Raw genomic sequence first — 27,668 nt, 5'->3', positions numbered from 1 at the left:
TGACTTATTTAAAGCTACGTACTAAATATTCAATTTTCAGGGGAAATCTGCTTTGTGGTCCCATTTACTTCAGTACCAGGAGAGAGAAGAGAAGCAAGAGCATAGTGCAGAGTCCCCAGGTGAGTACTTGGCAGTTGAGTCCATGAAGCAAAAGTACTTGGGCCTGGGAGGAACAGCGCAACCATATGAAACGCATGCAGGATTTTTGGTGCCTTTGCTTGCTGATATCACATTTATATTTTAAGACCTTTCATAGTCATTGTGAAGATGCCTTGATGTCAGGACAAAGTGGACTGACATGGTTGGAGGCAAAGGAACATATTTATTATCGCTGTCTGGAAGATCACTTGATGTCTGTTCACTGCCTTAGTTCCCTTTTAAGCAGCATTGAGTGAGGTGGGAGAAGCAGTGCTTCCACAAGAGATCATTTCTGAAGGAGCTGAAGGTGTAGCGCTGTGGCTAAGACAGCTGACATTTTTCTTTCAGTGAGCATAATCTGTCTCTCAAATCCCAATGTGAATAACTCCATGTTCAATAAATTTTATGCTGGTGGACGGTACAGTTCAAAAGTTGTGTAATTAATCTCTTTCCATCAGTCTTAAGTGCTCAGTTTATGCTTTGGCTTGGTCCTTCACAGCCACTAAATTACTTCTGTGTTGTGAAAGAGGTTGGTTTTCTGACAACCTTGAGATCTCCCTGCCCAGTGGCTGCTGATGGGTATTGTAGTAAGTCTCTGAACTTCAGTGGGTCATCTTCCCAAGGACTCTCCAATCCTCCAGATCCTGCAGATGGGAACTTGCACGATCAGTCCTCAAAGACACATCTATGGACAAACTAGTCTCGCTCCTGAAAAAGACTTTTTAATAAGCCTCAATGAGTAATGCACTGAGCAATCTGGCTGGCAGGCACAAATTCCTGAGAGCAAAATGTGTCACCACAAAGCAGTTTGATCAGAGTAGTGCAGCACAGAAATGCACGTCATTCTTAGCATCAAATATGCTACTGTAGCTTGGTTTTATTTCGTCCTTCTCGGTTGTGGGCTTTCCATAGAAACATATTACTAATAAAACTAATCGTTGGACAGATTTAAGTTAATGTATTTCGCATACGAAAAAGGAATCTAAATCTCCGAGTTCAGTGCTGGATTAAGGAAGGAATAGGTAATGTATTAAACATTTTTCATTTTGGCTACTTCTGCATTTCCAGGATAGAGTTAATGATAATGCACAGAAACGTTGCAGTTACAGACACTTAATTATTTTCAGAAGTATGTAAAACAAATGCATTGCAGACCATTACTGTCATTTTGTATGAACTTCACGTATTTTCTCCACTGTAGTTGCTGTTGGAACGGAAAGAAGAAAGTCTGATACAGGAATTACTCTGCCTACTTTGAGGGTTTCCCTGATACAAGATATGAGGTACACAGTTTGTTTCCTAAAGCATTTAATTGTGTAGCATAAGGTAAAGATCCTCACTGGCTTTAGGTCTACAAAGGGTAAGGAGAATCAAAACTTCTCCTCAGCCCACATTCAAATCCATGAAGTGTTGCCTTTTTATTTTGCAAAACTTTTTTGCATGTTCGCTTGATCTATTTTAGCTAAACGACAATGAAAACCACACAAGTTTTACTGGGCATTTTTGTTTTCCAAGTGGGTTCTCCTAGCAATAAAGCCAGCTTCTACGAATAAGAGCAGCTATGTTGAATTCCGTAGTACTTTGAGTTTGTTTCTTTTTGTTTGTTTTAAATTACTGACCAAGCAAGTACAGTTGATAGACAAAGCAAAAGGACATAAAAACCTGCTGTCAATGCCTGAGCAATATTCTTTCTTTTCAGTTAGCATTTTATGTCAAATAGTAATAAATGTACAAATTTAGAAATGTAACCAAACCTAGTATTTGTGTGAGTTTAAAGTTGGGATGCGAAGTAAGAGAGGTGCTCTGTAGGAGACCACACAAAGCTCTGGAGAGCTTTTTAAGCAGTATTGGTTGGGAACCACAAGGATGAGAGAGTAAGAAGAGTGGAGGCTGATGCAACAGCACCGGGCAGTTCTTCAGGGCATCTCCCTGATCAAGCCACTGCCAGGTCAGGCCACTGTTTTGACATGTCACTTGCCATGGCTTAAGGATTGCAGTGGGGTAAAAGTGCCATGAAAAGAGGTGAGGAGTAATGCAGTAGTGCTCATCTGTAAAGAGCTGCTAGCAATTGCTAGTAATTTGATGTGTGAGGCAACATGAGTGTTGTTTCTTGTAATACCATGTCCTTCTTCCAAGTAAAAGTACAGCAAAAAATCTTACGGTAAAAATAAAATTAATTGTAGTTAGTTCACAAAACCATGATTACAGCGATGTGATTTTTACTGTGTGTGTTATTACAGATACATTTTTTCTAATGTGAGATGACACAGATTAGTCAGACTTTCCTGAAAGAACGTACTTCCCACCTGCAGCGTGCAACTTTTTTGTTTGATGCTATGTAGTGTGAGTCTTGTGCTCTGATTTTGAAGAATATGATGTGCCACATAAGGCTAAAACGACATGTGAAAGAGGGAGGGAGAATATATACAGTGTAATTAGGAGTATAATGCCAAGAGGTCATTTTGAGCATGTGTCTGTCATTTTAGCATCCCTCTCATGGGAGGTGGCAGCTATTTACTTAATTCAGTCCTGTGAGGCTGACAGGCATGGAGAGGGTCAGTCTGAGGAAAGGATGAAGGAGGATCTGGAGCGGAAACTCGCCTGCTGGGAGGAGATTGCCAACAGAGGAGGCTGTGTGTGCACTCGCTGCTGCGTGCATGCGCTTCATCTTCTGCATATTTCCACTTGAGTGATGAAAGCCCAGCACAGATCTGAGCTCTGTTGCTTGAAGAGAAAAAGTACAGAAGCAGAACACTACTTTTTGTAATAACTTGGGTATTTGTGATTGTCCACAAACATGTCTGGTCATAGAAAATGCTGGGCAGATGGTGAGTTGAATTTGTCATCACTAATTTCGTGGCATACTTTCTCCTGCTTGGAAGGAATGCTGCTTAATATTTGTTTGCACACACAGATTGATGCTGAAGTTAGAAGGATGGGTAATTGTTAAATTGCCGAGGTTGCAGTGTGAACTGAACTAATGGCTAAAGGATTAAGCATTGCCTTAAGCACGGCTTGGTTTTGATGGCTCATGCAAGGTTATGTAAACAACTTAAAAAGCAGGGCTGAATCATAGTCACGTTCTGAATGTGCCGTGAGCCTGAGCTACAGGTAATGCGGTGTGGCCTCTGCCTCCCTCGCAAAGCCAGGCATCTTAGATGTGGTAAGGGAGATGCTCAAGATGTTTATTTTGGTTCGCTGCACAGACAGACTCTGCCCAAGTGTGTTTGGGGGTATGCCCTTCAGCCTTTCCCCCAGGTGAAAGCATCTGCAGCATCTCCCAAACCCTCTTCCAGCTCCCCAGCAGACTCCTGCTGCAGCCTGCCTCCAGCGTGGCCTCACCCCTTGGGCACATTGCTGTGCGTCCAGCCGGACCAGTCAGCACCAAGGCAACTCCCCGAAACCTTTGGTCCAGCTGGGTTCAGGTTTTGGGTCCTTCCCCTTTGGGCAAGCTCTTCCTTGCTACCAGCGCTTGCCTTCATGCCCGTGTGGTGCCTCCCCTCCCGCAGGGAGCTGGCAGCGGAGGATGCGAGCCCCAGGCGTTGGGCCCACAGCAGCGATGCTTAACCTGCTGCTGTCAAAAGAAGCTGGGTTAGCAAAGACCTGGTACCTACACGGGGTGAGCTAGTACGGCTTGTTTCTGACTGGGCTGGGAAGGGGAGCATGCACACCATCCTCGGGGGCATGGTGATACTGAGCAGCTGTAACCTCTTCTGTCAGCACAGCTATTTGCAGAGGGTATCTCTCGCCATACCCCAGGCTTACATTTGACAGGGTAAATAGATTTTTCTTTATTACTAATGGGATTAAAAGCAAGTCCCAACCTAGGGAGTTGCATTGAAATTGCTGTTCAGTGCTCTGACAAGAAGAGTTTGCTGTGCGGTGGTGAGCATACAGTGCTTAGGCTTAGGTCACCGATAAAAATAGAGCTGTTCTGACTCTTACAGCTGAGAGTGAAATAAATTTGAGCTCCTGAATGCTCTGTTCTGTTACACTCCACTTTTGCCGAGACCAAGAATGATTACTGAATCTTTTTAATGTCTCTGGCAAGCTGCATGGTTGCAGGTCCTTATTTTTCCCAAACGCACAATTAATGCCAATCTGGTCTGAATCAGAAACAGGTAATGAAGACGTACAGAGCATGCATGGAATAAGGTTGAGTCCATCTGTACTTGAATCTTCTCACAGTAAAAGAATATATTTTACTCAGTGTTTCATATCAGATGTAATTCAAGCCGAGCACTGGGAGGGGAGGGAAGGAGATGATAGTCTGCTTTGATCTTCCCATCTCAAAAGACTTGAAAAGTCTGAAGACAGCGTCTCAACAAGATGTAGTCAACTACAGTGTGCATCCTGTTTTTCTCAAGGACTCCGGATTACGTGTTCAGCTGTCTGGGCTGGAAGGTCTAATGCTGGCTGCCATGCTCTGGGCCCGCAAGGGCTTTCCAGTGCCAGGAGCAAGGCTCTCGGCAGTGATTCAGCTGGTAGGCATCGCTGCTGACAGAGGGAGGCTGCTGAGCTTGCTTAGGAAGGGCAAGGACTTGTATGAGAGTGTGATGTGCCCTCCCGGATTTGTTCTACAGCTCACTGAGAGTTAGTGCTTGTCACCCGGTCCATCCTGTGTCATACTGGGAAACAGAAGGAAAGGTTATCTGAAAAAATTTTTTTTTTCCTTTTTCTTTCTTTTTTTTAAAGGGGTTTTAAGAAACCTAGGTTTTGCCACTGGTAAGCTGCCATTACTCCTATTGATTGTTTCTTCCTGATAGTGCTTCAGATATGTGCATACAGCACAGAGCCAGCCATGTGATACAGACACCTCAGCTTGGATTGCAAAGGTAGCCCTATATTTTGAGAATTCACGTAGGTCAGCCCGGCAGAGAATGGTGCTGCTGAGCTACATCTGGTGTCCGCTTCATTTGTGCAGAGCGAACACGTGTTTCTGGACAGCACTAAGTTGTACTTTGCAAATTTGCCCTTAAGATCCTAGTCCTGTTATGTTAGCGGCTCTATAAACAAGAGAGTATTTTTCTCAAATAATGCAGGGTCTAAATATAACGCAAAGCACGCGCTTGGGTATAACAGATGGGGGAAAGCACGAGACAGTGAGACTATACTAGTCAATGTAAAAAGCATCAGTCACAGCATGACTTTGTTGGATTTTCTTTGGAGTAAATATTGCCACATTCCCTAACACTCAGCAATGCGTGGAGGGTCTTCAAGGAAGCTGCAGGAGCTGGAAAGTAAATCGTAACAGAGAGCAGTTCAGACTCAGCTGATGGTACTTGGAGCCTGCCATGGAGGTTTGGAGGGCTGAATTGTCTGTGCACTTAACATGCAAACTGCGAGAAAATTAAGAAATTGCAGCCTTTTCTTTCCCCTGCTGGAAACTGTTACTCATTTTTCTTGCTGTTTATTTAACCAAGTGCGGGGTTTTTGGAAGCAGCTTCACCCTGCCATGGCAGTTCTCTTCCTCTTCTAAAGCTCCTCGTGCTCTAAAACTGGGGTTTCTGGCATTCTCCAAACTGAAATGTGGGAAGTTTAAAAAAAGAAAAGCAAAACCTTAGAAGAAAGCCCCTGTGGAACAGTTCTGCTTTCCTACAGACCAGGCATATGGAGGGCTATTCAGATTATCACTTACATGAGGGCCTCTTATATCTCTGAAAATGTCATTCTGCTTGTGACTGCCTGTTGCTGGTTTTGCTCCAACAATCCTCTTTTTTCTCAGATTTCCCATCGCTGCTGCCATCAAGGGGTTTGTTAGAGCCTTCAGAGTGGATTGTGGTTTGGAGAAATCTTAAGATACCTGTTTGTTCTCTGCCCTCCCAGACATACCCGCTTGTGTCAGCAGCTTGAGGGAACGACTGATAAAAGCTGACAAGGTGGCTGCTGTTTTTGTTAGCAGTGTCCATGAGGCCATCTACCTCAGGCAATGCGGGGATGAGCAGATCTACCCCTGCTCGCCTTGCCCAAGCAAATGCCAGGACACAGAGCAGCTGATACGGGCTGTAGTGCATCCGGGTTGCAACCTGCCATGCCCAGGAAGGGCTGCCCCGTGTCCCCGGGCCAGCCTGGGGCTGCTGGGGGTCTCAGTGCCACAGCGCAGGGCTCTGCGGGGCCCTGCTGTGGATCTTTCTCTAGAAATGATGTCAGGAGACGTTTTCCAGTTCAGTTGCTGCATCACACTGGATGTTGCCATTTGAAGCATGTAGAATTTTTATGATTCATCTTTTTTTTTTTTTTTTTCCTACTCATTTCAGGCATGTTCAGAACATGAGTGAGATAAAGACGGATGTGGGGCGAGCCCGAGCCTGGATAAGGCTTTCTCTGGAGAAGAAGCTTTTGTCTCAGCACCTGAAGCAGCTACTTTCCAACCAGGCACTTGCCAAGTAAGCTGGCTCTTTTTCTCAAAGCTTCACTTCCACATCTTCCTCCGTGGTGTGTCAAGGTGCGGTGCAGGCTTGGGGCACAGCCAGGCACCCTGTTTGGGTACTGTGGTTCCCAGCTAGAAGTGATTGAAGGGCAGAAGGTAGCTGGGGGAGGAGGTACTGCCCACGTGGCAGGGTAGAAGTTTGTTCATCTGCATGGAAAACAAATCACCATTTTCAGGAAGGAGGCGTTAGGTTTTAGTCAGATCACTGCATTGATCCAAGGCACTTCGCACCCCTACAATCACTAAATCTGGTGCAAATGAAGGAGCAGGGGCAGGAATGCCCCTTTTCTCCCAGCAGCCCAGCCTTAGGTTGACTCAAGCCAAATGCAGGCCCTCATCCTGACTGATGATGAGCTGCACGAGCGGCCAGCTCTCCCAGCCACTTAGCAGCTCCCCCAGCTTTGCCTCCTTTTGCCAGCACAGGCACTTAAAGATCTGCCTGTGTAGATGCTCCCTGACTTCATTTTCTCAAAGAAAAAATTCTAGGAAAAAACCCACCCAACTTTATGAAAAGAAAACATCCTAGCTGTTGCAAGCAGTTGTGGCTCTGTGACGAGTTACACATGATTTATACTGGAAGCTACCAAATACTCAAATCTGCTAATGGGAAGAAAGAGGAGTAGCTGGAGACAGTCACCTCTTGGGTGATCAGCTAAAGGCATGGTGACAGACCTGTCTTTTCCTGAAGTTTGATCTACATCTATCTACCTCCAGCAGCTTTTTGGGAGCCTGTTGCCTTCAGACTACAGGCAGTGTCACAAGCCCTGCGCTTTCTCAGAGCTGGGCCAGGTTAACTCCTGGTGTGTCTTTGCACTGCTTTGGGCAATTGGCGGTGTACATTTGATTCACTGAAGTGAAAGAGTGGTGGGAGGACCCCTGCTGCTCTTCAGTGCCTTCCCTGGTGTGGTGCCTTCTGCTTAGTTTTCTCTGTCGCAATATGGAGCAGAAGGAAGATGAGGCTATTAGACAAGGCTGTTCTATAGTGGGAAGACATGAGGTTGCTGTATGTTGGTTCAGGTCTGCTGTTGTGAGTAGCGTTAGTTTATATCTGTTCTTTGCAGCAAACCAAAACTGATCCTGTTATGAAATGAACTCTGTAGCTATGGTGGCGTGGAGCCTAGAGTCATCTGTAAAACACGTGTCGCATAAGGGAGTAAATGTCCCCTGTGGGTTCCTAGCAGCTTGTGTTAGCTGGAGAATCTCGCTTTTTGTACCTCCCATTAAGATAAGCCCTTCATCTGGTGTTTTGAGATTCAAACACCTTTTAAGATACATGGTGCTTTTCCAACAAAAAAAACAAAAAGCAGCAATATATTTGTTTCTACCAGGAAACTTTACAAGCGTTACGCTTTCCTGCGCTGTGAAGAAGAACGGGAACAGTTTCTGTATCACCTGCTCTCACTCAATGCTGTGGATTACTTCTGCTTCACAAGCGTCTTCACCACAATCAGTGAGTTGGAGAATCAATTTATTTTTTTTTCCCCTGATAAAAATTAGCTGCTGTCATGATTTGTAAGAGACGATGTTGCTGTTGCTGGTGCCTGAGTAGCTGAACCCTTATCTGCAAACTTTGGTTGTGGCTGCCGGGCTCATTGGGTGCTGGGTGTTGCTCTGGGAAACCAGCTGGAGAGCCAAGGTTGTGTGGGAGTGCTCTGCATAAGAGCATTGCACAAAGGAGAGTAATCAGCAGAGTGCCGCTGTAGCACTTGATTTTCCTCACCGAGCTGTATAGTTTCTTTCATCTTCCCTCCCAGACAAGTCCTCTATATCCTAATGCTTCTTGCTGGCCTTCGCTAAGTGTGCATCCTAACAGCCTGCTCTCCGCAGACTGAGAAGGAGATGGAAGTCTTGGAGGATGAAATACAAGGCGCTTTGTGCTCTGCTGCATATTTTAAATCTCTCTTTATCTCTCCTTAAATGCCAAAAAGATTCCTTCTCCCTTCCTCTCTTGTAAGGAGGAGAGCAAAGATTGGATCAGAATCGGAAAATGAATCTTGGTCTCTCCAGCAATGTCAAGAAGGCAGGACCCCAAGAGATGACCTGATTATTTAGATTCACCTTGACAGCCCTTAGTCTTCATTTCCCAGCCTGTTCAGAGTGAAGCGAAGCAAGTTTTACGTGGCTGTCAAAACAGGCACTCACTCTACTTTTTCTCCTCTTAAATAAATCCCCTCAGAACTAGCACAGCGCAAAGAGATTTATTCATCCTTGATTACCTTATTTCTGTGGGGCATCCAGCTGGACAGCTTTCCCCTGTAGGACAAGCGCTTGGAACTTGAGGGTTTGTTTTTTTTTTTTTTTTGGAGTGCAGTATCATTGTACGGCGCACAAAAAGTATAAAGGCACCCAGCCAAAAAAAAGGCAGCTTGTGAAACATAGAGAAGAGAGCACCTCTTGCAGTGCTAGCATGCAGTGTCTGAGTCAAATCAGGGTGGGCGGCAGTCCTTTGTCTTAAGCACGGATGAGCGGTGCAGATTTAAAGGCAAAATAATAACGAAATAATAGAATAATAAAATACTTTTTTTTTTTTTTTTTTTTTTTTTTTTTTTTTTTTTTAAGGGGGGGGATGTCCACAGAGACACATCAGACTTGAGACTCTGGCTGTGCCGTTACCAGCCACGCCAGCACTTTTGACCTTCCCTTTTCCCCCATAACCCTCCGGCTGCCCCTTGACCCTTCGGCCCGCCGGGGCCTCGCCGCAGGCGGGGTTTATCCCTTTCCTCCTTACACCCCGGAGCCCTCCTCGCGCTGGCCCGGGCGAGGCGGCGGCCCCGTTCTGCCGCGGGGCTGCAGCACCACCGTGCGGCGCCGCTGCCGCCCCGCCGCCTGAGGGCTGCCCGCCCCGCGCTGCCCGCCCCGCGCTTCCCGCCCCGCCGCCTGAGGGCAGGCAGCACCGCGCTTCCCGCCCCGCGCTTCCCGCCCCGCCGCCTGAGGGCAGGCAGCACCGCAGCCCCCGCGCTTCCCGCCCCGCCGCCTGAGGGCTGCCCGTCCCGCGCTTCCCGCCCCGCCGCTTGAGGGCAGGCAGCACCGCGGCCGTCGCCGCACCGAGGGAGGTGGCGGCCGAAGGGCGCCTGGCGGCGATCCGCCGCGGCGGCAGCTCCCGCGGAAGCCGGGCTGCAAAGCCGTTGCTTCGGGTTTGGGGCGGGGGATGCCGCTGCGGCCCGCGGTGGGAGGAGGGTACCTGCCGCCGCGGCGAGGCACTCGGCACGTTCGTCTCGGCCTTTATAGGGAGAGCAGAGGAGGAGTTCTCCTTGGTGGGTTGCTGAGGCGCGGGACAAGAACTTGCTTTCAAGGGAGAGGTGTGGTTTAGCCCAGAAATTACACGTTTACTGTAAGGTAAAAAAAGAATAAATTCAAGACTAACTTATTTTTCCCTCCCCCTGTTCTTAGTGATCCCTTATAGGTCAGTGATAATTCCCATCAAAAAACTAAGCAATGCAATAACCACGTCAAACCCGTGGATATGTGTATCGGGAGAACTGGGAGATACAGGCGTAATGCAGATTCCTAAAAACCACCTGGAAATGACATTTGAGGTGAGTACATGCTCTTTACATTTTACATTTCAGTTTGAAAGATGCTTCCAGATAAACATTAATTTGGTGAGGGTTTATTGTCTTCAGATCGTAGCATTTCGAATTCTGTCCAGGTTTTCGAGGTCGCTGTACACTCGGATCTGTGCAGGAGAACGGAGCTGCCTGCCCCTCCTGTGCTAGATGAAAGTTTCCTGTGAGCGTGTTAACCACAGGCTTCACTGCTGCCCCTGTCCCAGCCCAGGGCTCCTCTTCATACCTAGCCACTCTACTTCCACATCGCATTCCCTTGCACGTCTCCTTGCCTAATTTTTCCTTTCAGGGCTCATTTCCAACTCCTTATTTCACTTCCAAGTTTCTTTTTGCTTCTTTCAATCCGTCTTCCCACTTAACCACCACCCAGATCTGTTTCTGCCTCTGGCCTGTCCGAAATTTCTTCTCCAGCTCCTTGTCCGGCATTGCTGCTTTCCTTCCAACCAGCCAGTCTGACCCCTGAGCCCTTCAGCTTCCCAGCTTCGGGTGCTACTCCTGGGAAATCGTAGAGCCACCATCCCTATTGGACTCTCTTCTCCGTGCTCACAGTGGTTTTCTCTTGTTTGACTGCCTGGCGTTCCCCTCTGCTTTCCCACCCATCAATCACAGGTTGGCTCAGTGCCACCCCAAAGCAGCTGGTAGCAGGAATTGCAGGGAAAGCCCCATCAGGCTCCTGTAGCTCCAGGCTGTACCATATCCAGTAAGGAGTGATTTTGTAGGAGAATCTGCTACTAAAATTGAGGTTGCGTCCATTGAGCATATGCAGACTGATCTTCAACAATAGTAAAAAAAAAAACCAACCCCCCAAAACAAACAAAAAAGCCCAACGAAATGCTTTTGCCAAATGTAGGTAGATTTTGACAGAGATAGAGAGGATATTTTCATGAGACAATGGCTGCCTCTTGTTCAGATATTCGTATACTGTAGAAAAGATCTCCAGGTTTCTAACAAGCAAAAATAACCTATTTAGACATTTCTAAAAATGATTCTAACACTGTTCTGGATTATTTCTTTGGCTGAAGCTTTCCTAAAATATCAACTTGGGTTGCCACCCACTATGGAAAATGTCAGCCCAAGCTGCTTGTTTGGCAGTGTCTGAAGCAATGAAAACCAAGATCTTGCAAGGGAAGGGCTTAGGTGACGTTACTAGATGTTGCTGCCAGCCCCACCTACAATTACATATCGCACTGGAATTCACAGTCCCGTTTTCCTTGTTCTGACTCTTTGTGATGTTACGAGTCTCATGTTAGTGATTTTCGTCTTGCCCAACAATAAGGAAATCAATCTCTGAAAATTAAATAAAAGACCTGAGGACCGCTTTGTAGCGTAGAGTGAGTCAGCTGAAGGTCAGTATGCTCAAAATGCAGTTTTGAAAAGCTGTTTGTACTGGAAATCTGTTTCTTCTACAAAAGCACACCTTTTTTCGCCTTAGCTCAGAAATTTTTAATTAATGCTTCTCAGAAATAATCAGAGTGAGTGCTCACAACAAAGAATGTCATCTCTTCGCAAGCTTTTAATAGTTTTATTTCAAGGTTCTTGTTTTCTCCTGTCTTAAAATAATTACTCTACTTTTCAAAACGCATATTTGGTTGACAATACTTGCTGTTTAAATCAAAAGAATCTGCATAGAAACATACATTTGAGACCATATGTGTGCATGTCGTGGGGGGGGGGTGTTGTCTGTTGTTTTTTTAAATTAAGTAAAAACTGTTATTCATTTCAGTGCCAGAATTTAGGGAAGCTGACGACCGTTCAGATTGGTCATGACAACTCAGGGCTACTAGCCAAGTGGCTGGTTGATTGTGTCATGGTCAGAAATGAAATAACAGGACACACGTACAAGTAAGCAACAAGTTTTCATTTTCTTTGTCTGAAATTCTTACTTGTTAAATCTAGAGAAAACAAGAAGGCATTCATCTTCTCCTTAGCTGATGGAGCACTGTGGGCTGGTTGGGGTACCTGGCAGGGTTGGGTTGGTCTCCCCCACCCCCAGTTCTCTCGTTTCAGAAGCCCTAGTTGAAATCAAATAATCTGATAAATATTAAATGAGTCTTGAATGTAGGGTTTTCTTTGCATCTCTGAGACAGGGCAGACAGTATGGATACTTTGGAAGTGATTCACAGGTTTATGTCTAATAATGAAATCTCTTGATTTAAAGCAATGTGGTAAAATTGTGCCCAAGTGAGCTCTTTAAACCCCCAAGAGCTGGAATGATAGGTTAGGGCCAACCTTTGGTTTCTTTTTCTTCTAAAAAATATTCAGATGTGCAAGTATTGTAAGAAATGTACAGAAATTTGGATTACGAGAAAGTAAGAGCTCTTTAAACCCCCAAGAGCTGGAATGATAGGTTAGGGCCAACCTTTGGTTTCTTTTTCTTCTAAAAAATATTCAGATGTGCAAGTATTGTAAGAAATGTACAGAAATTTGGATTACGAGAAAGTAAAAGGTTCTGATAATTTCTTAATCTTATATTGAGTACATACCTCTTGTGTCAAAATGATCTCGTAGCTCATCATTGGTTTTACAAAACACCTGACTAAGCAGACTAAATTTTTTTTCTAAATGTGGACTTGGAAAACTGTGTTTCAGGGAGGTGAGCTCCAGAGCTCAGTGCTGGCCACAGCGTATGGGGGAAAGTAGGAGGGAGTGGCATATAAGCACTGGGGGTATGGACATGTGCATGGATTTCATGAGGATGGTGGATGGGGTCAAAAAGTACAGCAATAAAATGTGAGGTGAGGTTTGAGTATGAGGAGACATCACAGCTTCAGTTGGGTGGGAACTCTGTGTGGGGATTTTGTTGTTAATCATCACAATATTAGTAAAGGCTGAATATCAGTTGTGGTTGCAAGTGAAAAGTAACCCAGCAGAAACAGAGATGTGGCCCGTGAAATACGTGTACAACACTTTCTGCTGCCCCGTGCTTTCACGCAAGCTTTGCCTATTTCCCTTTTCCTAAGGGCGGAGGTGAACGTAGTTTTCTGGTTGGGTCCTATCAGCCGTGGTGCAGGGGCTGCTGCCCGCTGAGTTCTGGTTTGTGAAAAGTTTCTGACTACAGAATGCTCCCTGCCCGTTAGCCGTGTTGATGGGTGCTAGCTGTCCCTGTAACTTTGAGATCAAGCTAGACTGCCTGCGCGGCTGACCTGTGCTTGTTCTGGCTGCGTGGCAGGTTTCCCTGTGGGCGATGGCTGGGAAAGGGCGTTGACGACGGCAGTTTGGAGCGAATACTCATTGGAGAGCTGGTGTCCTCCACATCTGACGAAGAGCTGGGAAAGCAGTGCCGTACCCCACCCCAGCAGAAGTCTCCTACCACAGCTCGACGACTGAGCATCACATCCCTCACAGGGAAGAATACCAGTAAGTCCTTTCCTTTCTCTGCAGGGCCCTAGAGAAGGGGGCAGCAACTGCTGAGAAACAAAGCTGCTGTGAACAGGCGAGCTCCTGCTGAAGCAAGGCTCCATGCAGAGGAACAGCTGCAAGCTGATGAGTTTTTCCTGCCCCAGTTTATGTGTCTGCAGCTTGCTCTGTGACTGTACGCGCTGCCTCTTTCGGTGTCCCCATTTGACAGTTGAGAGATAATAATCTCTTTCCTTGGAGCATGGAGATATGAGATGAGGGAGGGGGAGGCAACCGAATTTGCAGTAGCTGATGCTGCTCAGCTTCCTGGCTCACTTTGCAGTCAGTGGGAAGACAGTCCTCGCTGAAGGGCAGTTCAGAGCCTGATGTGGATGCTGTGAAGTGCCTTCTGGAGGAGCACATCTCCAGAGGGACCCTAGGGGACACCAACTTCACGCCCCTAAAATTAGCCTTTGTGAGTAACTGCACCTGGCTACAACAGGGCATGGGACTGTAAGGGCCGCGTGAGGCATTCTTCACTAAAGCATACAGAGGAGCACGGTGTCGATCCTGTTCGTAAATCTGTCCAGCTCCTGTAAAATTAGAGGGCACGACTGCTGAAATGTCAAGCGAGGAAAGATTAGCCTCCAGGAGTAATGTAGCATTTAAAAACCACCGCGGGACCCCTGTAGTGTGAGTCCATGTTAGCTGGAGGAGTAGGCACCAGAGCTACTTGCAGAGCATTTCCTTGGGTCCGAGAACACTAAGGCCCAATAATTCGTCTTGTGAGCTACATGAGGCGCTGTGTTAGACCTGCCAAACACTGTGGAGGTCATCGTGTACTAAAATGATACTGAATTACTCCATGCTTCCAAAATAACAATTGTGGGACAAGCTAATAGCAACCTATGTATGTCTGAAAAACTAGGAAGGACTCATAGAACAACCATGAAAATGACTGAAGTCTGGAAAACGTCTTAAAATCTGCTTAAAATGAAGTTTTAAAGGTTCAGTCTGTTTCAGTCAGAAAGTGAGTAAGGGACTAGACAATTTTTCTGCAGGTACCTGCATAGGAAGATGAGGTGGTAGCAGGTGGAGGTATAGCATGATTCAGTTGCAGAGGCATACAGCTAAACAGATTCAGAGCGGAAACATGGCATGCAGTTTAACACAGAAGATAATTTACTCTTGGAACCATTAATAAGGAATATTCTCTGCCTGTGGCCTGTCACGCTGGTACAGTGACTAGACAAGTGCCTGAAATAGATACTTGTTTGGGCTCAATAAAACGTTGTGGGTTCAAGTCAGGAATTAGTGAGTGCTGAGTTTTCTGGCCTCTGTCATGTAGAAGTGAGTCAAATGACTGGGCTACAACCTCTCAGCCCATGTCTCTTTATGTGAGTGTTGCTGGACTGTATGTGATGAGCAAGATGTGATTAACTCAAAATAGTTATCAAGCCAAATCCCTGGGTTGTGCATTTTTAAGTAGGACAATTTATTTGACTATTCCAGGGGTGCTCATCAGTTGCTTGTAATTAAAGCTCAGGTTTACCCAAGACAAATTATTGCCTGAACTCTGTTAAAGAGGCAGAATAATTCCTGCAGTTCAAGCTATGTCATCATGAGAATTTGATGAATATTTTAAAGTTGGTATCTTCAGCTAGTGTGCTCTCCATCATTTCAGAGCCTAACGCGGGACAGATCCAAGAGGGAATCGGGGAAGCCGTGAACAATATTGTGAAACACTTTCACAAGCCAGAGAAGGAGGTACTTCCTACTTTTCATTACCAGCCTGGTATCTACAATGCATGTAAATATTTTTATAAACAGAAATGGAACTGAAGTACCAGTAGAGACTGTTAACCTTCTGGGCCACAAACAAGGCAAGTTGTACTTACAGACTCTCCCTTTCCCACAGAGAGGGAGCCTTACCATTCTCTTGTGTGGAGAAAACGGTCTGGTCGCAGCGCTGGAGCAGGTCTTCCACCATGGATTCAAATCGGCTCGCATTTTTCATAAGAATGTCTTCATCTGGGATTTCATAGGTAAGCTGGTATGTGATTCGGAGGCAGAATGAGAAGAAAGATTCGGGCTATTTGCCCACAGCCCTTGACTTCTCATCAGCTAGGGTGCCATTTGTTCCTGCCTAGCGCCTGCTCCAGGTTGCTTAAAGTCGATGAGAAACAAGATGGAAGATGAGAAATACTAAACTCCATGTAAGGGAGGGGTGTGAACCTGTGCAGAAATTTAAGAGCACTTCAAATTCTAGTCATTTATTCATAGATGAATGTTCAAACAGCTGCTTTTCTACCCAGAAAGAAGGTAGGCTGCGAGTTGGGGTAGAGTAGCAATCAATGTTAGGGGGAGAGTTGGGGAAGGGCAGGGAGTGAAAAGTTTAGATTTCTAGTTGTTTATGAGAACTCTCCAATTCACTGCACTGGTCTTCTGGTGATCCTTATCTGTAGGTCTGTGTTGCGGTAATTTAAGACATACTTATTTCCTTAAAACATGCTCGGAAGTTGAGATACTTAGCCTGAGGGGTAAGTGCTTACTCGGAAAAGGTGAAAAATCAAAGCTGGTGGTATCACTTACAATGAAACGGTTGATTGGTATTCTGGTGCAGCTCCTTGATGTCACCTAATTGTATCAGACATCAGCCAGTCTGCTGACCGCTGCTGTGTAGCAAAGGTGGAGATCACCACCTAACTATGGTCTTCAGAGTGAGGAATCCATGTCTAAACTGTGCATTAGCTCCCAGCAGGTTGGTCTTTTTAGGGATTCCCTTGTGTAATTCTATGTCATGATAAAGTACTTCCACTCACTGGGTTCTGATTTTCTCCTTACCACAGAAAAAGCTGTTGCTTATTTTGAAACAAGTGACCAGATTGGAGACAATGAGGAGGCCCTTTTGCTTCAGAGATCTTCGTGCAAAACCTTCTGTCATTATGTGAATGCCATCAATACAGCTCCAAGGAACATTGGAAAGGATGGCAAATTCCAAATTCTGGTTTGCCTGGGGACAAGGTACCTAACTGCTCTTCGTTGTATGTGTCCTCTTGCATTAGACTAGAAGAATATTTTTACACCATTGTTATTACCTTTAGTTTTCCATTTTAAGACGTCTCCTACCTATCTATTATCCAGTGCCTATTTTAGTCAGCTTTAATACTGCGTGAAAAATGGGAGCAAAGAAGCAGTAATGATACGTGGCTAGTGTCTAAACTGCTAAAATGCTTTGAGCTCTTTTATAACCATTAGCTTGACAGTCATATGTATGAAATCTGTCTCGTTGTATTTTTGATGGAGTGCTGGCTTTGGGAATGCAGAGTTCCTTTGCAAGAGCTGGTGCGTCTGTAAATCCTCATTGAATCACTTTTTGCCTATGAAAATGAGATGTCTGTTATAATTTTGACAAAACTATTCTAGATGAATATTTCTTTTCTAATAGGATGTTTTCTGTCTTGCACTTGGCGGGGGGGCTTAGTTGTGTTTTGGAGGGTGGAAGTTGGTGTGTGTAGAAATAAGTACCATTTTTGTCTTGTCTGGCTGGCTACATGGAAAAACAGTTGGAAAATTCTACTGGCTTTTTCTGAGTTTTATTTTCCCTGTTCCTGGTCTGAAAATGTTGCTGAATTCTTCCAAACTCAATTGTCCAATTCTGCTGAGACCTTTCTAACCGCATTCCTACAGTATGTTCAGTTACCTGTATTTTACTAACAAAATCAAGTGTTATGATGATGATTTATGTGCAAACACCATGCATCATCCACAAAAAGAGACTGTGTGTTTTGGGTTGTGTTGTTGGAGAAGAATTTCAATTTGAGATCTCTTGCACTCAGTGCTGAAATAATTCCTTTCATCGCCTTTGCAGGGACCACTTGCTCTCTCAGTGGATCCCGTTGCTGGCCGAGTGCCCACCCATTACAAGGATGTATGAGGAGAACGCTCTCCTACGGGATCGCATGACTGTCAACTCCCTTATCCGAGTCCTACAGACATTGCAAGATTTCAACATCATCCTAGAAGGATCGCTCATTAAAGGAGTAGATGTTTAGCATGGCTTTGCCGAGAACTTCGTTATTCCTTTCCCGAGCAAGCAAACCACAATTGGAGACCTGTCAGGACTTGAACGCGATGGTAGTGCACCACTGTAAGGCCCAGCTGCCAGCTGAAGCGGGAGTGGGAAGTCCAGTTTGTGCCCGATGGGGACTGTCCTCTAACGCTGCAGAAAGCTAAGATGCAGTATTGTAGTTTATTTGAAACAGAAATTTAGTATAAAATAGAGTATTTTCATGTGTTAGATGTGTGTAAATATGCTATCTTCTTTAAGAAATTATATGACTCTAAGAAATTTTTCTTAGACTTGAATGTTCTTGTTCTGACTATGAGTAGCTTAAACCCAGGGGAAGGACTTGGGGGGAGGGAAGGGCCGAGGTGGGAAGGGATGCCGCTACTTGCTTGCAAGGAAGAAGCCAATCAACGTGTAAATACAGCGCAAACTCAGCAGGGCTTTTTTCAGGTATTGCAAATTAATACAGCAAATATCCTTATGTAGCCATTGTGATTGTCTCACTCTTGGAAATGTTGTAGGCAGATGCTGTGTTACCCTACTGTGCGTGGTCTCTCCTAGGTTTTTTGTTTGTTCAAAGACTTGACCCTTTCCATGTGAGGAAGTTGTGAGTCATCATTTTTTTTGTGTGTGTAAGGTCTTTCGTGTCACTTCTGTTGATCTCCAGAAGGGGAGACGAGTGCTGAAGTGCTGGAACACTGGAGAGGAGGACTGCTCTCGGCCTCAGAGCTTGAGAGTGTGAAACACCCATTTAAGCGGTGCTGCTGCAGCCTGAGATGGGGAACGATGGCTTTCTTGACTCGCTCTGTGTGTCCCTTGCCTGTCCAGATGTTCTGATGATTCCCCCTGTCCCTCAGCCAGTTTGTGTTGTGGATGACTTTTTTTTTTATTTTCCATGTTGAAGAATTTAGTTCGTACCAAATTCTTGCTGTACTTGAGAAGAATCATTGCTGTAGAGCCACAAACACCAGTGTTGCTGTGCTACTGAACCGTATCAGCTGGTTTTGAAATGCTGATAGGTTGTGAGTCTTCCTTTGTCCTGCAGAATGAGTGTTCCTAGGAAGTACAGGATCTTTGATTGCTTTTTTTTTTTTTTTTTTTTAAATTATCCAGCTGAAAAAAAAAAAAAGGAAGTGAAGCAAAAGGAGGTAAAAAAAAAAAAAATCTCACTTTGGCATTCCGAGGCTTCTCTCCTACACTCTTAGCAGTTAATGCGTTAGTAATACAGCACGTATATATACGTACAGCTCTTGAAGAGGAACCGGGAGCAACCGAAATCCTGTACGCTAAAAACTTGACAAGAGATTACATTAAAATCATCTTGTGGATACCGTGCAGCAAATACAGAGTGTATTTTCCATTCCTGTGGATGGGAGTTGGAAGGATCTGAGGGCATAGTTAGCTTCATCTGGTTTTAGCTTTTGGAGGTTAGTTTAAATACAGGTGTTTGTTTTCACTTGTTTATTCCCTGTGACCTTGGCCATTTCATCAGTGGATTTCTGTGGACGTCTCACTCTCAGTCGTGACTTGGGAAAGGCCCCTGACTGGTGCTGCAGGTGCATCGCCTTGCACTGTGCTCTCAGGTGGTGTTGGGAGGGACTTGGGAATGGTGGGCAGTGGCAGGTCTCGGTATAGCGTGCACGTGGTGGAGAGCTAAGGAAAAGGAAAGAGGATGAAAATTAGGGTTTGCTTTCTCACCAGCCTTTTGTCAAGCTTCTGTATTTTCCTGTCATCCTTCTGCTGTCCAGTTCTTCTACCAGCACTCACTTTAGTGTCAACATTTCACGTGATATTCCCAGCCGGAAGAAAAACTCTTTGTGTGACTTTGTTTCATTAGAAGAGGGAGTTTTATGTTATGGAAGGTTTTTTGTTTCTAAGAAAGAAGTAAAATAACACTGTCAGGGAGTCATTGACTTTAATGAGGGTTTCGGCTTTTAATAACCGTTCTTCCCTCCTGGGCTTGTACTTCCTTAAACTCACTAAACTCATCGCAAATACTGTAGGCAGCACTGCCATGTCACTACTGTGGGTGTGAGTAACTAACGTAAAGGCTGTGAATGGTGTCAGGAGTTAGTAGCCAGACCCCACGGCTGTGTGGCATCTCTTTAATGTTTCCAGAAATGTGAAATTTGGGGTGTTAGGGTTTTCTGTGTGGCCAGGCAAGTCTGCTTAAAGTCAGCAGAAGAGGCATGACAACCCTTCAGCAGCAATTGAAAACGCGTCCCTAGTACTTAACTCTATCAACAAATTACACATTTAGCACCAGAAACCATGTGGCAGCATTATTTGGTAATGACTGCTTCGGATGTTTTGATTTCTATTACAACCCAGGCCTTTTATGTCTAATGACTGCTATACATGATTTTTTTTCACACCCAACCCAGTCTAAGTGACTTCCAATTTACTGAAATAATTACCTCTTTAGTCCTTGGATTTCTTCACAGCATCATCTGCGTTTGCTAACTGGATACTTCTCAAAAGTATATTGCTGCGTACTTCTCCAAAGACTATTTATGACTTAAGCAGTCGTAACATTCATCTGACGTGACACGGGTTAGGCAGGGTGAAGTAGAAATGTGGGCACCTCTAAAGGTGAAGCATAGGTGAATAAACCACACAGAGAGAAAAGGGCAATAACGACATAAAGTCTTTCTTAAGTTAAAATAAGTCAAAACCTGAGAAATGTTAAAATTCAAAACAGGGCCTTCCCCCATTTCAAACTACATTAGGGAACTTTTAGCACATAACTTTAGCACAACTCCACGTCAGCTTTTTCAGCAAGTGTTGACTTGTTTGGCTTTGTCAGGTTTCACATCACATTAATAATAATACAATAAAAATTATGTATGTCTAATATTTCCTTGTAGGCAATAAAACACCCTAAGATATGTTGAAAGGGGCACAGCTGAGTGCCTCAGATTCCTAGAAGACTAGTTATTTGACAGCCTTGAGAGTCCGGTTCTTTGTAGTGAGTTTTTATTCTACCGTGTATGTTTTTTGGTTTTTGGTTTGTTGGGTTTTTTTTTTTTTTTAGTAGACTACTTTTGTTTATTGGAAGCTGTGAGGTTTTTTTCTGTAAAGTTTACAGAAATCATTCTACCCACTAGAATGGTGAGAAACCCATCAGGATTCTTCTAAGCTAACACAGTTTTTAGTTCAGTGTTAAAGCACCTTCTTTGGTTGAGAAAGGGAATCTTGGAAAAGACCAAAGCTCTCTGGTGTCTGCTTCTGAAAAGAAAATAAAAAAATTCCTACCTGATACACCCATCTGAAGATGCATGAGTTTGCGTAGCCCTGTTATACTGACATCCAGCATGGTAACTTGAGGGAGTCAGAGTATCAAATGCCTCACTATGTACAAAATGCATTATTTATAATTCTCCGAAACAAATGAAATTCTACTGTTTAGTGAAGAATCGACTCATGTTTATTCCAGGCTGGTTTGTGTAATTAGATATCATTGTTCCAAAATGTCTTTTTAGAATAGTTGCGCAATGGCATATTTGAGAAAATTCCTTCTTTCAATCAAATGAAGGTGCGCATCTTAAGGGGGAGTATTGTATGTTACACTTGAAATGTACAGATGTGCCCCGTGTAGCTTAAAATGATCCTTAAATGTCTCCATTAAGTATATTTTGTCTTTACATTATTACTAACTGAATAAGATCTGGATTATTTTCAAGACGACATTAGTAAAAGTATTGTTATATCAAGCACTTTAACATACATACCACAAACTGACATGGGTTTTTCAGGTTTTGAAGTACATTGAAATACAGCTTTTCATGCTATGTCCTTTACAAATAAAACTGTGAGAATAATGGTTGGTGTCACTTTCTCCTTGCAGACGAAGCGAGAGATTCGAGCCTCAAGCCGAAGAGCTGATCTCCACCTGGAGGGCATGTTTCGTAAAGGGAACAAGTCGAACAAAATGGTTCGGCTGACAGCGACTCCTGGTCCTGGGGATGTGATGGAGCAAAGGCAGGGAGAGGGGGTGTGAGGGTCCGCTCTCGGAACCACCTGCCCTTCTGCCTCTCCTGGTGCAGAAGCCTGACTGTGCCGAGCCTGACCAGCTTTTGGTTTTCAAGGCTTAGGTGGAAAGCGTGGCTGATCAAAGGGAAGAGTCGGCATCACAGTAAAGTTTAGCTCTCACCAGGGCGGTGTTTGCTCGGCAGCCCGCGTTGCTCTCCCTTAGTATCTGGAGCGCATGGGGAGGAGTCGGGAGAAGGGGGGGTGGGATCCTGTTGGCAGCAAAATGGGAAGCGTGGGATTAAATGCAGCCGAGGGTCTCTTTCCTTGCCTGCCGTGGGTTGCTCTGATATTTGAACTCGGGGTTAAAAAGCTGGAATGAAACTCATGCCCGCCAGTCTGTCAGTTGGCATGTCCCGTAAGAAGAGAGGTTGTTAGAGAAGAGAGATGGGTGCCTGCAACAAAAAAGGTGCAAAAGAATGTTAGTGAAATGCCCCCCGCCTAGTCATTAGAGGCTTTTCTAAGTTGGACTGGATTTTCAGAAATTCCCCCCACCCTGTCCCTCCCAGCTCTAGCTCTGCTGGAATTGGCAAAAATAGGAGAATTTTTGAAAACTGCACAGTTGCAATGCGGTTCCCTGCATGTGTGTGTGCACAGTGTGGGTGAGGTGGGGTGTGTCTGTTCGTTCATTTCAACTCTTGGTTTTGAAAAGGCAAGAGAATCTCAGGAGAGGAGTGAAAGTCTCCGAGCCTGGGAACATATTGGTGGGAATCCTGAAACACATCGTTTGATGATACTGATGTTTATCAACAGTGCAGCAGCGAAATTATAGGATCCCATAAACGTGAATAAAATCCGTAGAGCTGCTTGTGGTCAGGTTGCAGTGGGAGGAGTGGCCATACTTATCGCACCTGCTCACTCAAGGTGTTAGGCTTAAGTGTGTAAATTAGAGATAGTGGGACCTGACATCTTAAAGGCAGTAAGTACTTGAAGTAAAGCAGGACTAAACTTGTCCAGAGGAGGAAGTGCAAATAACTTCCTCTCCACTGCGCTATCATCGATGCAGGCTGGGAACCCTACCAAGTTTTCTGCAAAGCGTAAGTAGAAGAAAACTGTCTGAGAAAACTGGCATGGGCAGGAGTTGAAATAGCTCGCCCATCTGGTTTGTTCCTTTCCAGCATTCAGGTAAGCTGGTTGGAACAAGTTGTGCTCAAGTTAAGAGCGAAGCTCCTTCCCTGTCGGTCACCGCATCAGCTCAGAGGTTGAGGCTCCTGTCATTGCAGTGAGGGAGCATTTCATTGCCGACATTCCTGTTTTCTCTCCTGCTGTCCCGTCAGACATGTATGATTATAAGCTAGTTTGAGTTCAACACCGGATGTGCAGGGAATAGGAAAATTTCTGTACGGGTCTGCTATCTGGTGGCCGGTTAAGGTAAACTGTCTGCAGAGCTGATTTGTCAGTGGAAAGCTGTAGTTCTGCAGGAAAACTTCACACTTTAATGAGCCCATCCATATTCCCCGCAGACCTCACAGGGCATCTCGGCTCCTCTGACAGAACGTCTTCTCTCAGAAAAGGATGTGACCAGACAAATTATTTTCTCCTTTAAGCAAGCCCACCTTTGTCTTAAAGCCAGTGGGGGAAGAAGGGGGGGGGGGGGAAGAGAAGCAGAGCCAAAACCCCCCTGATCCTTACCCATAGCATATTTTTCAAAAGATTTTACTGTAAAGGACCTCATTGCTGTGTGATCTAGTGACAACGTTGTTATCATTCAGTAATTAATTCAGTGGGATCCATAACTGTGAAATAATTGTGGTTTATATCAGAGAGGCTCAAGTGTTCATACCAGTTACTCTAGTATGAGTAATAAAGTAATCTGTAAGATATTGTTCCTTCTGCTTGTAGTGGATATCCGAGACTTGTGCAAGTCTGCTTGTCTTGCACAAGGGGTAAACCCGAAAGGTAGCCAACACTTCTAATTCTTTCTTTTTGTGGAAAATAACTGTCCCTTGCCCAATACAGACCCCTTAGTTTTAGATGACCTTTTCCCTGAATGATCCATTGACTTTTAGACCTGGCCAGAGCAGCAGGTTAAAAAGGGTGAATCGTGGAGCGGTCTGTTCACCCAGCCTCGGGTGTTCCAGCCCTGCTGTAGGGTGAAGTGCTGAACAAGTGAACATGGCAAATGAACAAGTGAGTTTTATTTGCCAAGTTCACGTGGCAGGACCGTGCAGCAGGTGTAATTCCCGAGGAGCTCAAACGCTTCGCACGGGGCATCTGTTTCCCCAGCGAGAGGCAGGTGTGGAGAATGCAAGAGACATCCCAATCTTCACACAGCACATTCAGTGCCAGAGTCTCTCCTGCTCCCATGGCCGGCTGATAACAAGCCTAAACTAAAATAGAAGTAAACTCCTCCCACAATAGCAGCCAGGTGTTGGTTTTGGTGCTCTGCAATCCTTGCATTCTCCTGCTTTCAACGAGAAGTTTTCAGAAAGGCTGGTGTTGGCCTAGGGAAGCCGTTTTTCTTACCCTGCCTCTGCAGCCAGAGGGAAGAGGTGGGCTCCTTCAGTAGGCCTTGCGAGGAGAAACCTCCCTTGGCTGCTTTTCATTACGCCTAGAGAAGTCCAACAGAGGCATCTTGCGGAGGCAAAGCTAACATTAATCTTTACGAATCTCCCCCCAGCACTGTCTTCCCATACTGAGTTCATTTCTTCAAAGACATCCAAGTGATATATTAGCATGTTCTTTGCACATCAAAAAAAAAAGAGTTTACAAGAGTGAAATCTAAAAGTGATGGACTGCGGTAGCTGTATTTTTTACAATATATTAATAATTTAGATATGAAGACAAATCCCTTACTTGTCTTACAGAGGCACAGGATAGAGACCAGAAAATGTGGCTTCAATTTCTAGGTCTCTCTGACTTCCACTGAGACCTTTAAGGAATTTGCTTACGGCGTATCCCATTTTGCAGCTGGGGAGCTGAGATATGAAGTGGTGGGACTTCACTTCAGCCGGTCTCTGCCTTGCCAGTCTAGGCTGTTCAGCCTTGGCGTTAGCAACTGCTCGTCCAGCGTCCATTAATGTGTGCCTGAGAGTAGCTTTTCAATGCTGCTGTGACAGAAGTACCCTGAGGTCTCACCTGTGGTTAATTCCAGTTTAAAGGCCTTGGTAAAGCCTGTTTATTTGTGGTGGTGTTGGCACATGCAAGTCTGTTTAGCTGTGTATGGTTAGAGAGTTTTGTAAGTGTTATGACAGAAGGACGGGCTTTCTTCATACTTAACTACAATACAGTGATTATGGTTACTATCTGCAATGTGATTAAGCACTACTGAAGTGTATATAAATACTCGCCTGGCTGTTGTGTGAGGATGGTAACCGATTCCTTACCAAAAGGGAGGAAGAGGAAACAGATGCTTTGCAAGAGCAAAGTCTCCCTGGCTTTTCATCCTGAGTCCAAAGCTCTTCTAGGAGGTACAGCCGTCCATTAACATCCCTTGATCTCGTCCCCTCTCTGCCCCACAACCTGTCCCTGCTCATTGGAAGCCCAAATAGAAACAGATCATCACCCATACCAGCAAATGCATGGTGGAAGATATATGAAGTGCAAGCAAGAGATTTCCAATAGTAGTCAGAAATGGTCAGTACAACCAAGAACCATCTTTGTTGTTTGGGTTTTTTGGGTGTTTTGGTTTTTTTTTTAAAAAAAAAAAAGGCATGGAATTAGTTTCAAATGAACTGGGAACTCAGCCCAAAGGCTGTGCTCCTGTACTTGAGATAGCTATGACCTCTTCCATTAAGTCTCCTTAGCCAGTTCCTTCTGCTCAATGCTCTCACCTGAATTTTTACCTGCTTGCACAAATGCAGCTTTTGAGTGGTCATTACCCCATGAGATAAATAGGATGGGCTCTAAATGGGACCGTGTAATATGAACCCAACAGAATCTAGAATTAGTGTGGCTATTGGCTTGCCTAAGATCTAAACCTGTTGCAGATGGTCTGTGGTTCCTGACTGTACAAATAGTATGAAGCTGGCTGAAAGTGGGTGTGGTGTACAGGACATTCCCCCCACCCTCTATAAAATGACATTTAGAAAGACTGCGTGCAGGGAACCTAAGTAGAAACATCACCCTGTGGCTCTACCCAGCTTTCATATTAAAGCTGTGGAAAAGGTTTCCATTCACGGTAACAGGAACACAGGAGATCTAGGAAAACTTGCAGACCAGAGAAGCTATTTAATTCATCCTCTGCATGGACTTTGTTAGAAGGGAATTTCAGATGTCAGCAGGAATTTGTGCTAGATGGGTAGTGTGGGTAGCTGTGATCAGTGAGAAATAGGATAGCTGTTCTGGGCTTAGTCATTTGTGTTTAACTGGCACAATGCTGAGAAGTGAGGAATGAACTAGCTGATCTTCAATTCAAATGCGTGTCCTAGGAAGTGCAAATGCAAGTTGATCCACCATGGCTTGCTGAAGTCAGTGGAAGTTCCTAAAACTGATGAGTTGAGACAGGCATTCACGAGCACTGGAGTCTGCCAACCTATTAGTTTGTGCACAGAAGAGAAGCAACTCTCTTTTGGGAAAATAACGAAGAAGTGACTATTATTGCTGCTTTCAACACACAATGTTTATTAAGCCAGTTCCACTCTTAGACCTAAGAGTTTGCTTCAAGGTGATCTCAGCATTTTGAGTACAAACGCTTATCTCTGTGAAGGGCCAGGCTTGTGCTAATGAAGATACTCGAAAGCTGTGTGTTCACCTCTTTTGTTAAGATAGCCCGGAAGAGAGTAGTGGCGATACAGTGTCTGACAAGCAAGCAAGCGACGGACCGTGAAGACTGCCAGCGTTGGCTCTGGGTAGAGTTGTAGAGTTGTGCACCGCATTGTTTGTCTTATCACTAAGTGCAGGACATCCTGGATAGATCCCACGCAACCCAGTATCACAGATTATATTTGTGGGCAAATCTGAGACCCCCGATCTCCACGGAAGAGCAGGGCCTAGCAGCACAAGGCAACAGGACATGCATGCCCTTTTTCTGCCCTCCACAGCCCACTCCGGGCTGTAGTTACCAAAACCACTTTGACAGCTAGAGCTTGTGCGCGTCAGTCGTTTACTCATACTTGGCCTGTAGCTGAACGAAGCTTTCCTTTGACATTGGAAGTTAAATCTGGGGCATTTAATGGGATCAGCTCCTGCAAGCATCCAGAGCCTTGGGAAGTTTTCATCCAAAACCTGGTGGCAGGGCTACTAGCAAGAATTCCCAAGCACTGCAAGCCTCATGCCTTGCCTGGTTCTGTTGCCGTCCAAGCTGGCCATGTTCCTGGCGATGTCCTAGGCTGAGCTCCTAAGTGAGGTCCCTCCCCAAAGAGCTTCCTGGGATGCCCTTCTGTCCCTTGGACCTTGCTCCTTTCAGGTTTCACAAGCAGGGGGATTCTCAGTGACTTTTACTTTTGTGCTGAGAATAAGGGTTAGGAAGGGAAAGAGAAGGAAGCAGCAGCAAGATGGGGGAGGAAGGAGCCTGTAGTTCATTGAAAGGGTTCTCAGCAGGCAGTTTCCATAGAAGAACCTCCCTGACTCCCCACCCCCCTTACCCCCTGCCAAAGTATTGCTTGGGGGAGGATGGCAGGAGTGGCAGGAGGGCTCGCACTCCCTTCGCTCCTCCCAAATCTAAAAGAGACTTTCTGCCTCTGGCTTAGACAATTAATCAGGTAAGGAAAAACTATCGAGGACTCCAGGCACAATACACACTGCAAGATCTTAATTGATTTCCCCTTCCCCTTCTTTCAAAAAATATTTGCCTGCAAGGGCCCGTACTATTTTTCCCTTGTTTTAGCTATGTTGGCACAGGAGCCATGGTAAGGAGCTGGGAGATGATGGTAGCAGCTCTGTTCGTGTCTGTATAATCACTCATGGCTCTCTTAGCTAATTAAAACCAAAACCCCTCTAGCTACCCTGAAAAATGTAAATAACTTTTATTAAAACATTGTTCTGTGGTATAACCAGCACCCAAGTTACAGAAAGGCTGTTATGAAACAGGAATTTGCTTGTGAAGAAGTGGATGGCTGCAAACGAAGTGTAAGCCAGGCTTTCCTCATGAAAGCATTAAGCTGGGAACAAACAGAAGCGAGTACGATTAAAAATGCATGAAATGCACAAAGACAAACAG

At 45.1% G+C, this 27,668-nt stretch overlaps 1 protein-coding gene across 5 annotated transcripts in view; it reads left to right on the top strand.

The window, feature by feature from the left end:
- The window catches only part of DENND5B (DENN domain containing 5B), a 114,393-nt gene extending 96,868 nt beyond the window's left edge, over nucleotides 1-17,525 (top strand). For 4 of the 5 annotated variants that reach the window (XM_086467529.1, XM_086467517.1, XM_086467506.1 and 1 more), the window contains 11 exons: nucleotides 41-119; nucleotides 1,340-1,421; nucleotides 6,396-6,524; nucleotides 7,897-8,018; nucleotides 9,959-10,104; nucleotides 11,858-11,976; nucleotides 13,304-13,491; nucleotides 15,155-15,237; nucleotides 15,389-15,515; nucleotides 16,320-16,494; nucleotides 17,342-17,525. In XM_086467529.1, the coding sequence (XP_086323655.1) occupies nucleotides 41-119; nucleotides 1,340-1,421; nucleotides 6,396-6,524; nucleotides 7,897-8,018; nucleotides 9,959-10,104; nucleotides 11,858-11,976; nucleotides 13,304-13,491; nucleotides 15,155-15,237; nucleotides 15,389-15,515; nucleotides 16,320-16,494; nucleotides 17,342-17,525 (1,434 nt within the window). Of the gene's footprint in view, nucleotides 1-40; nucleotides 124-878; nucleotides 902-1,339; nucleotides 1,422-6,395; nucleotides 6,525-7,896; nucleotides 8,019-9,958; nucleotides 10,105-11,857; nucleotides 11,977-13,303; nucleotides 13,492-15,154; nucleotides 15,238-15,388; nucleotides 15,516-16,319; nucleotides 16,495-17,341 lie in introns of all 5 variants that reach the window. The other variant, XM_086467526.1, reaches the window with a different exon arrangement.
- The last annotated feature ends 10,143 nt before the right edge of the window (nucleotides 17,526-27,668 follow it).

This window comes from Leptosomus discolor, chromosome 1, assembly GCF_034619465.1.
Source record: "Leptosomus discolor isolate bLepDis1 chromosome 1, bLepDis1.hap2, whole genome shotgun sequence".
Taxonomy (NCBI): Eukaryota; Metazoa; Chordata; class Aves; order Leptosomiformes; family Leptosomidae; genus Leptosomus; species Leptosomus discolor.
Note: the sequence above shows the minus strand (reverse complement) of the source record. Positions and strands in the feature narration are given on the sequence as shown.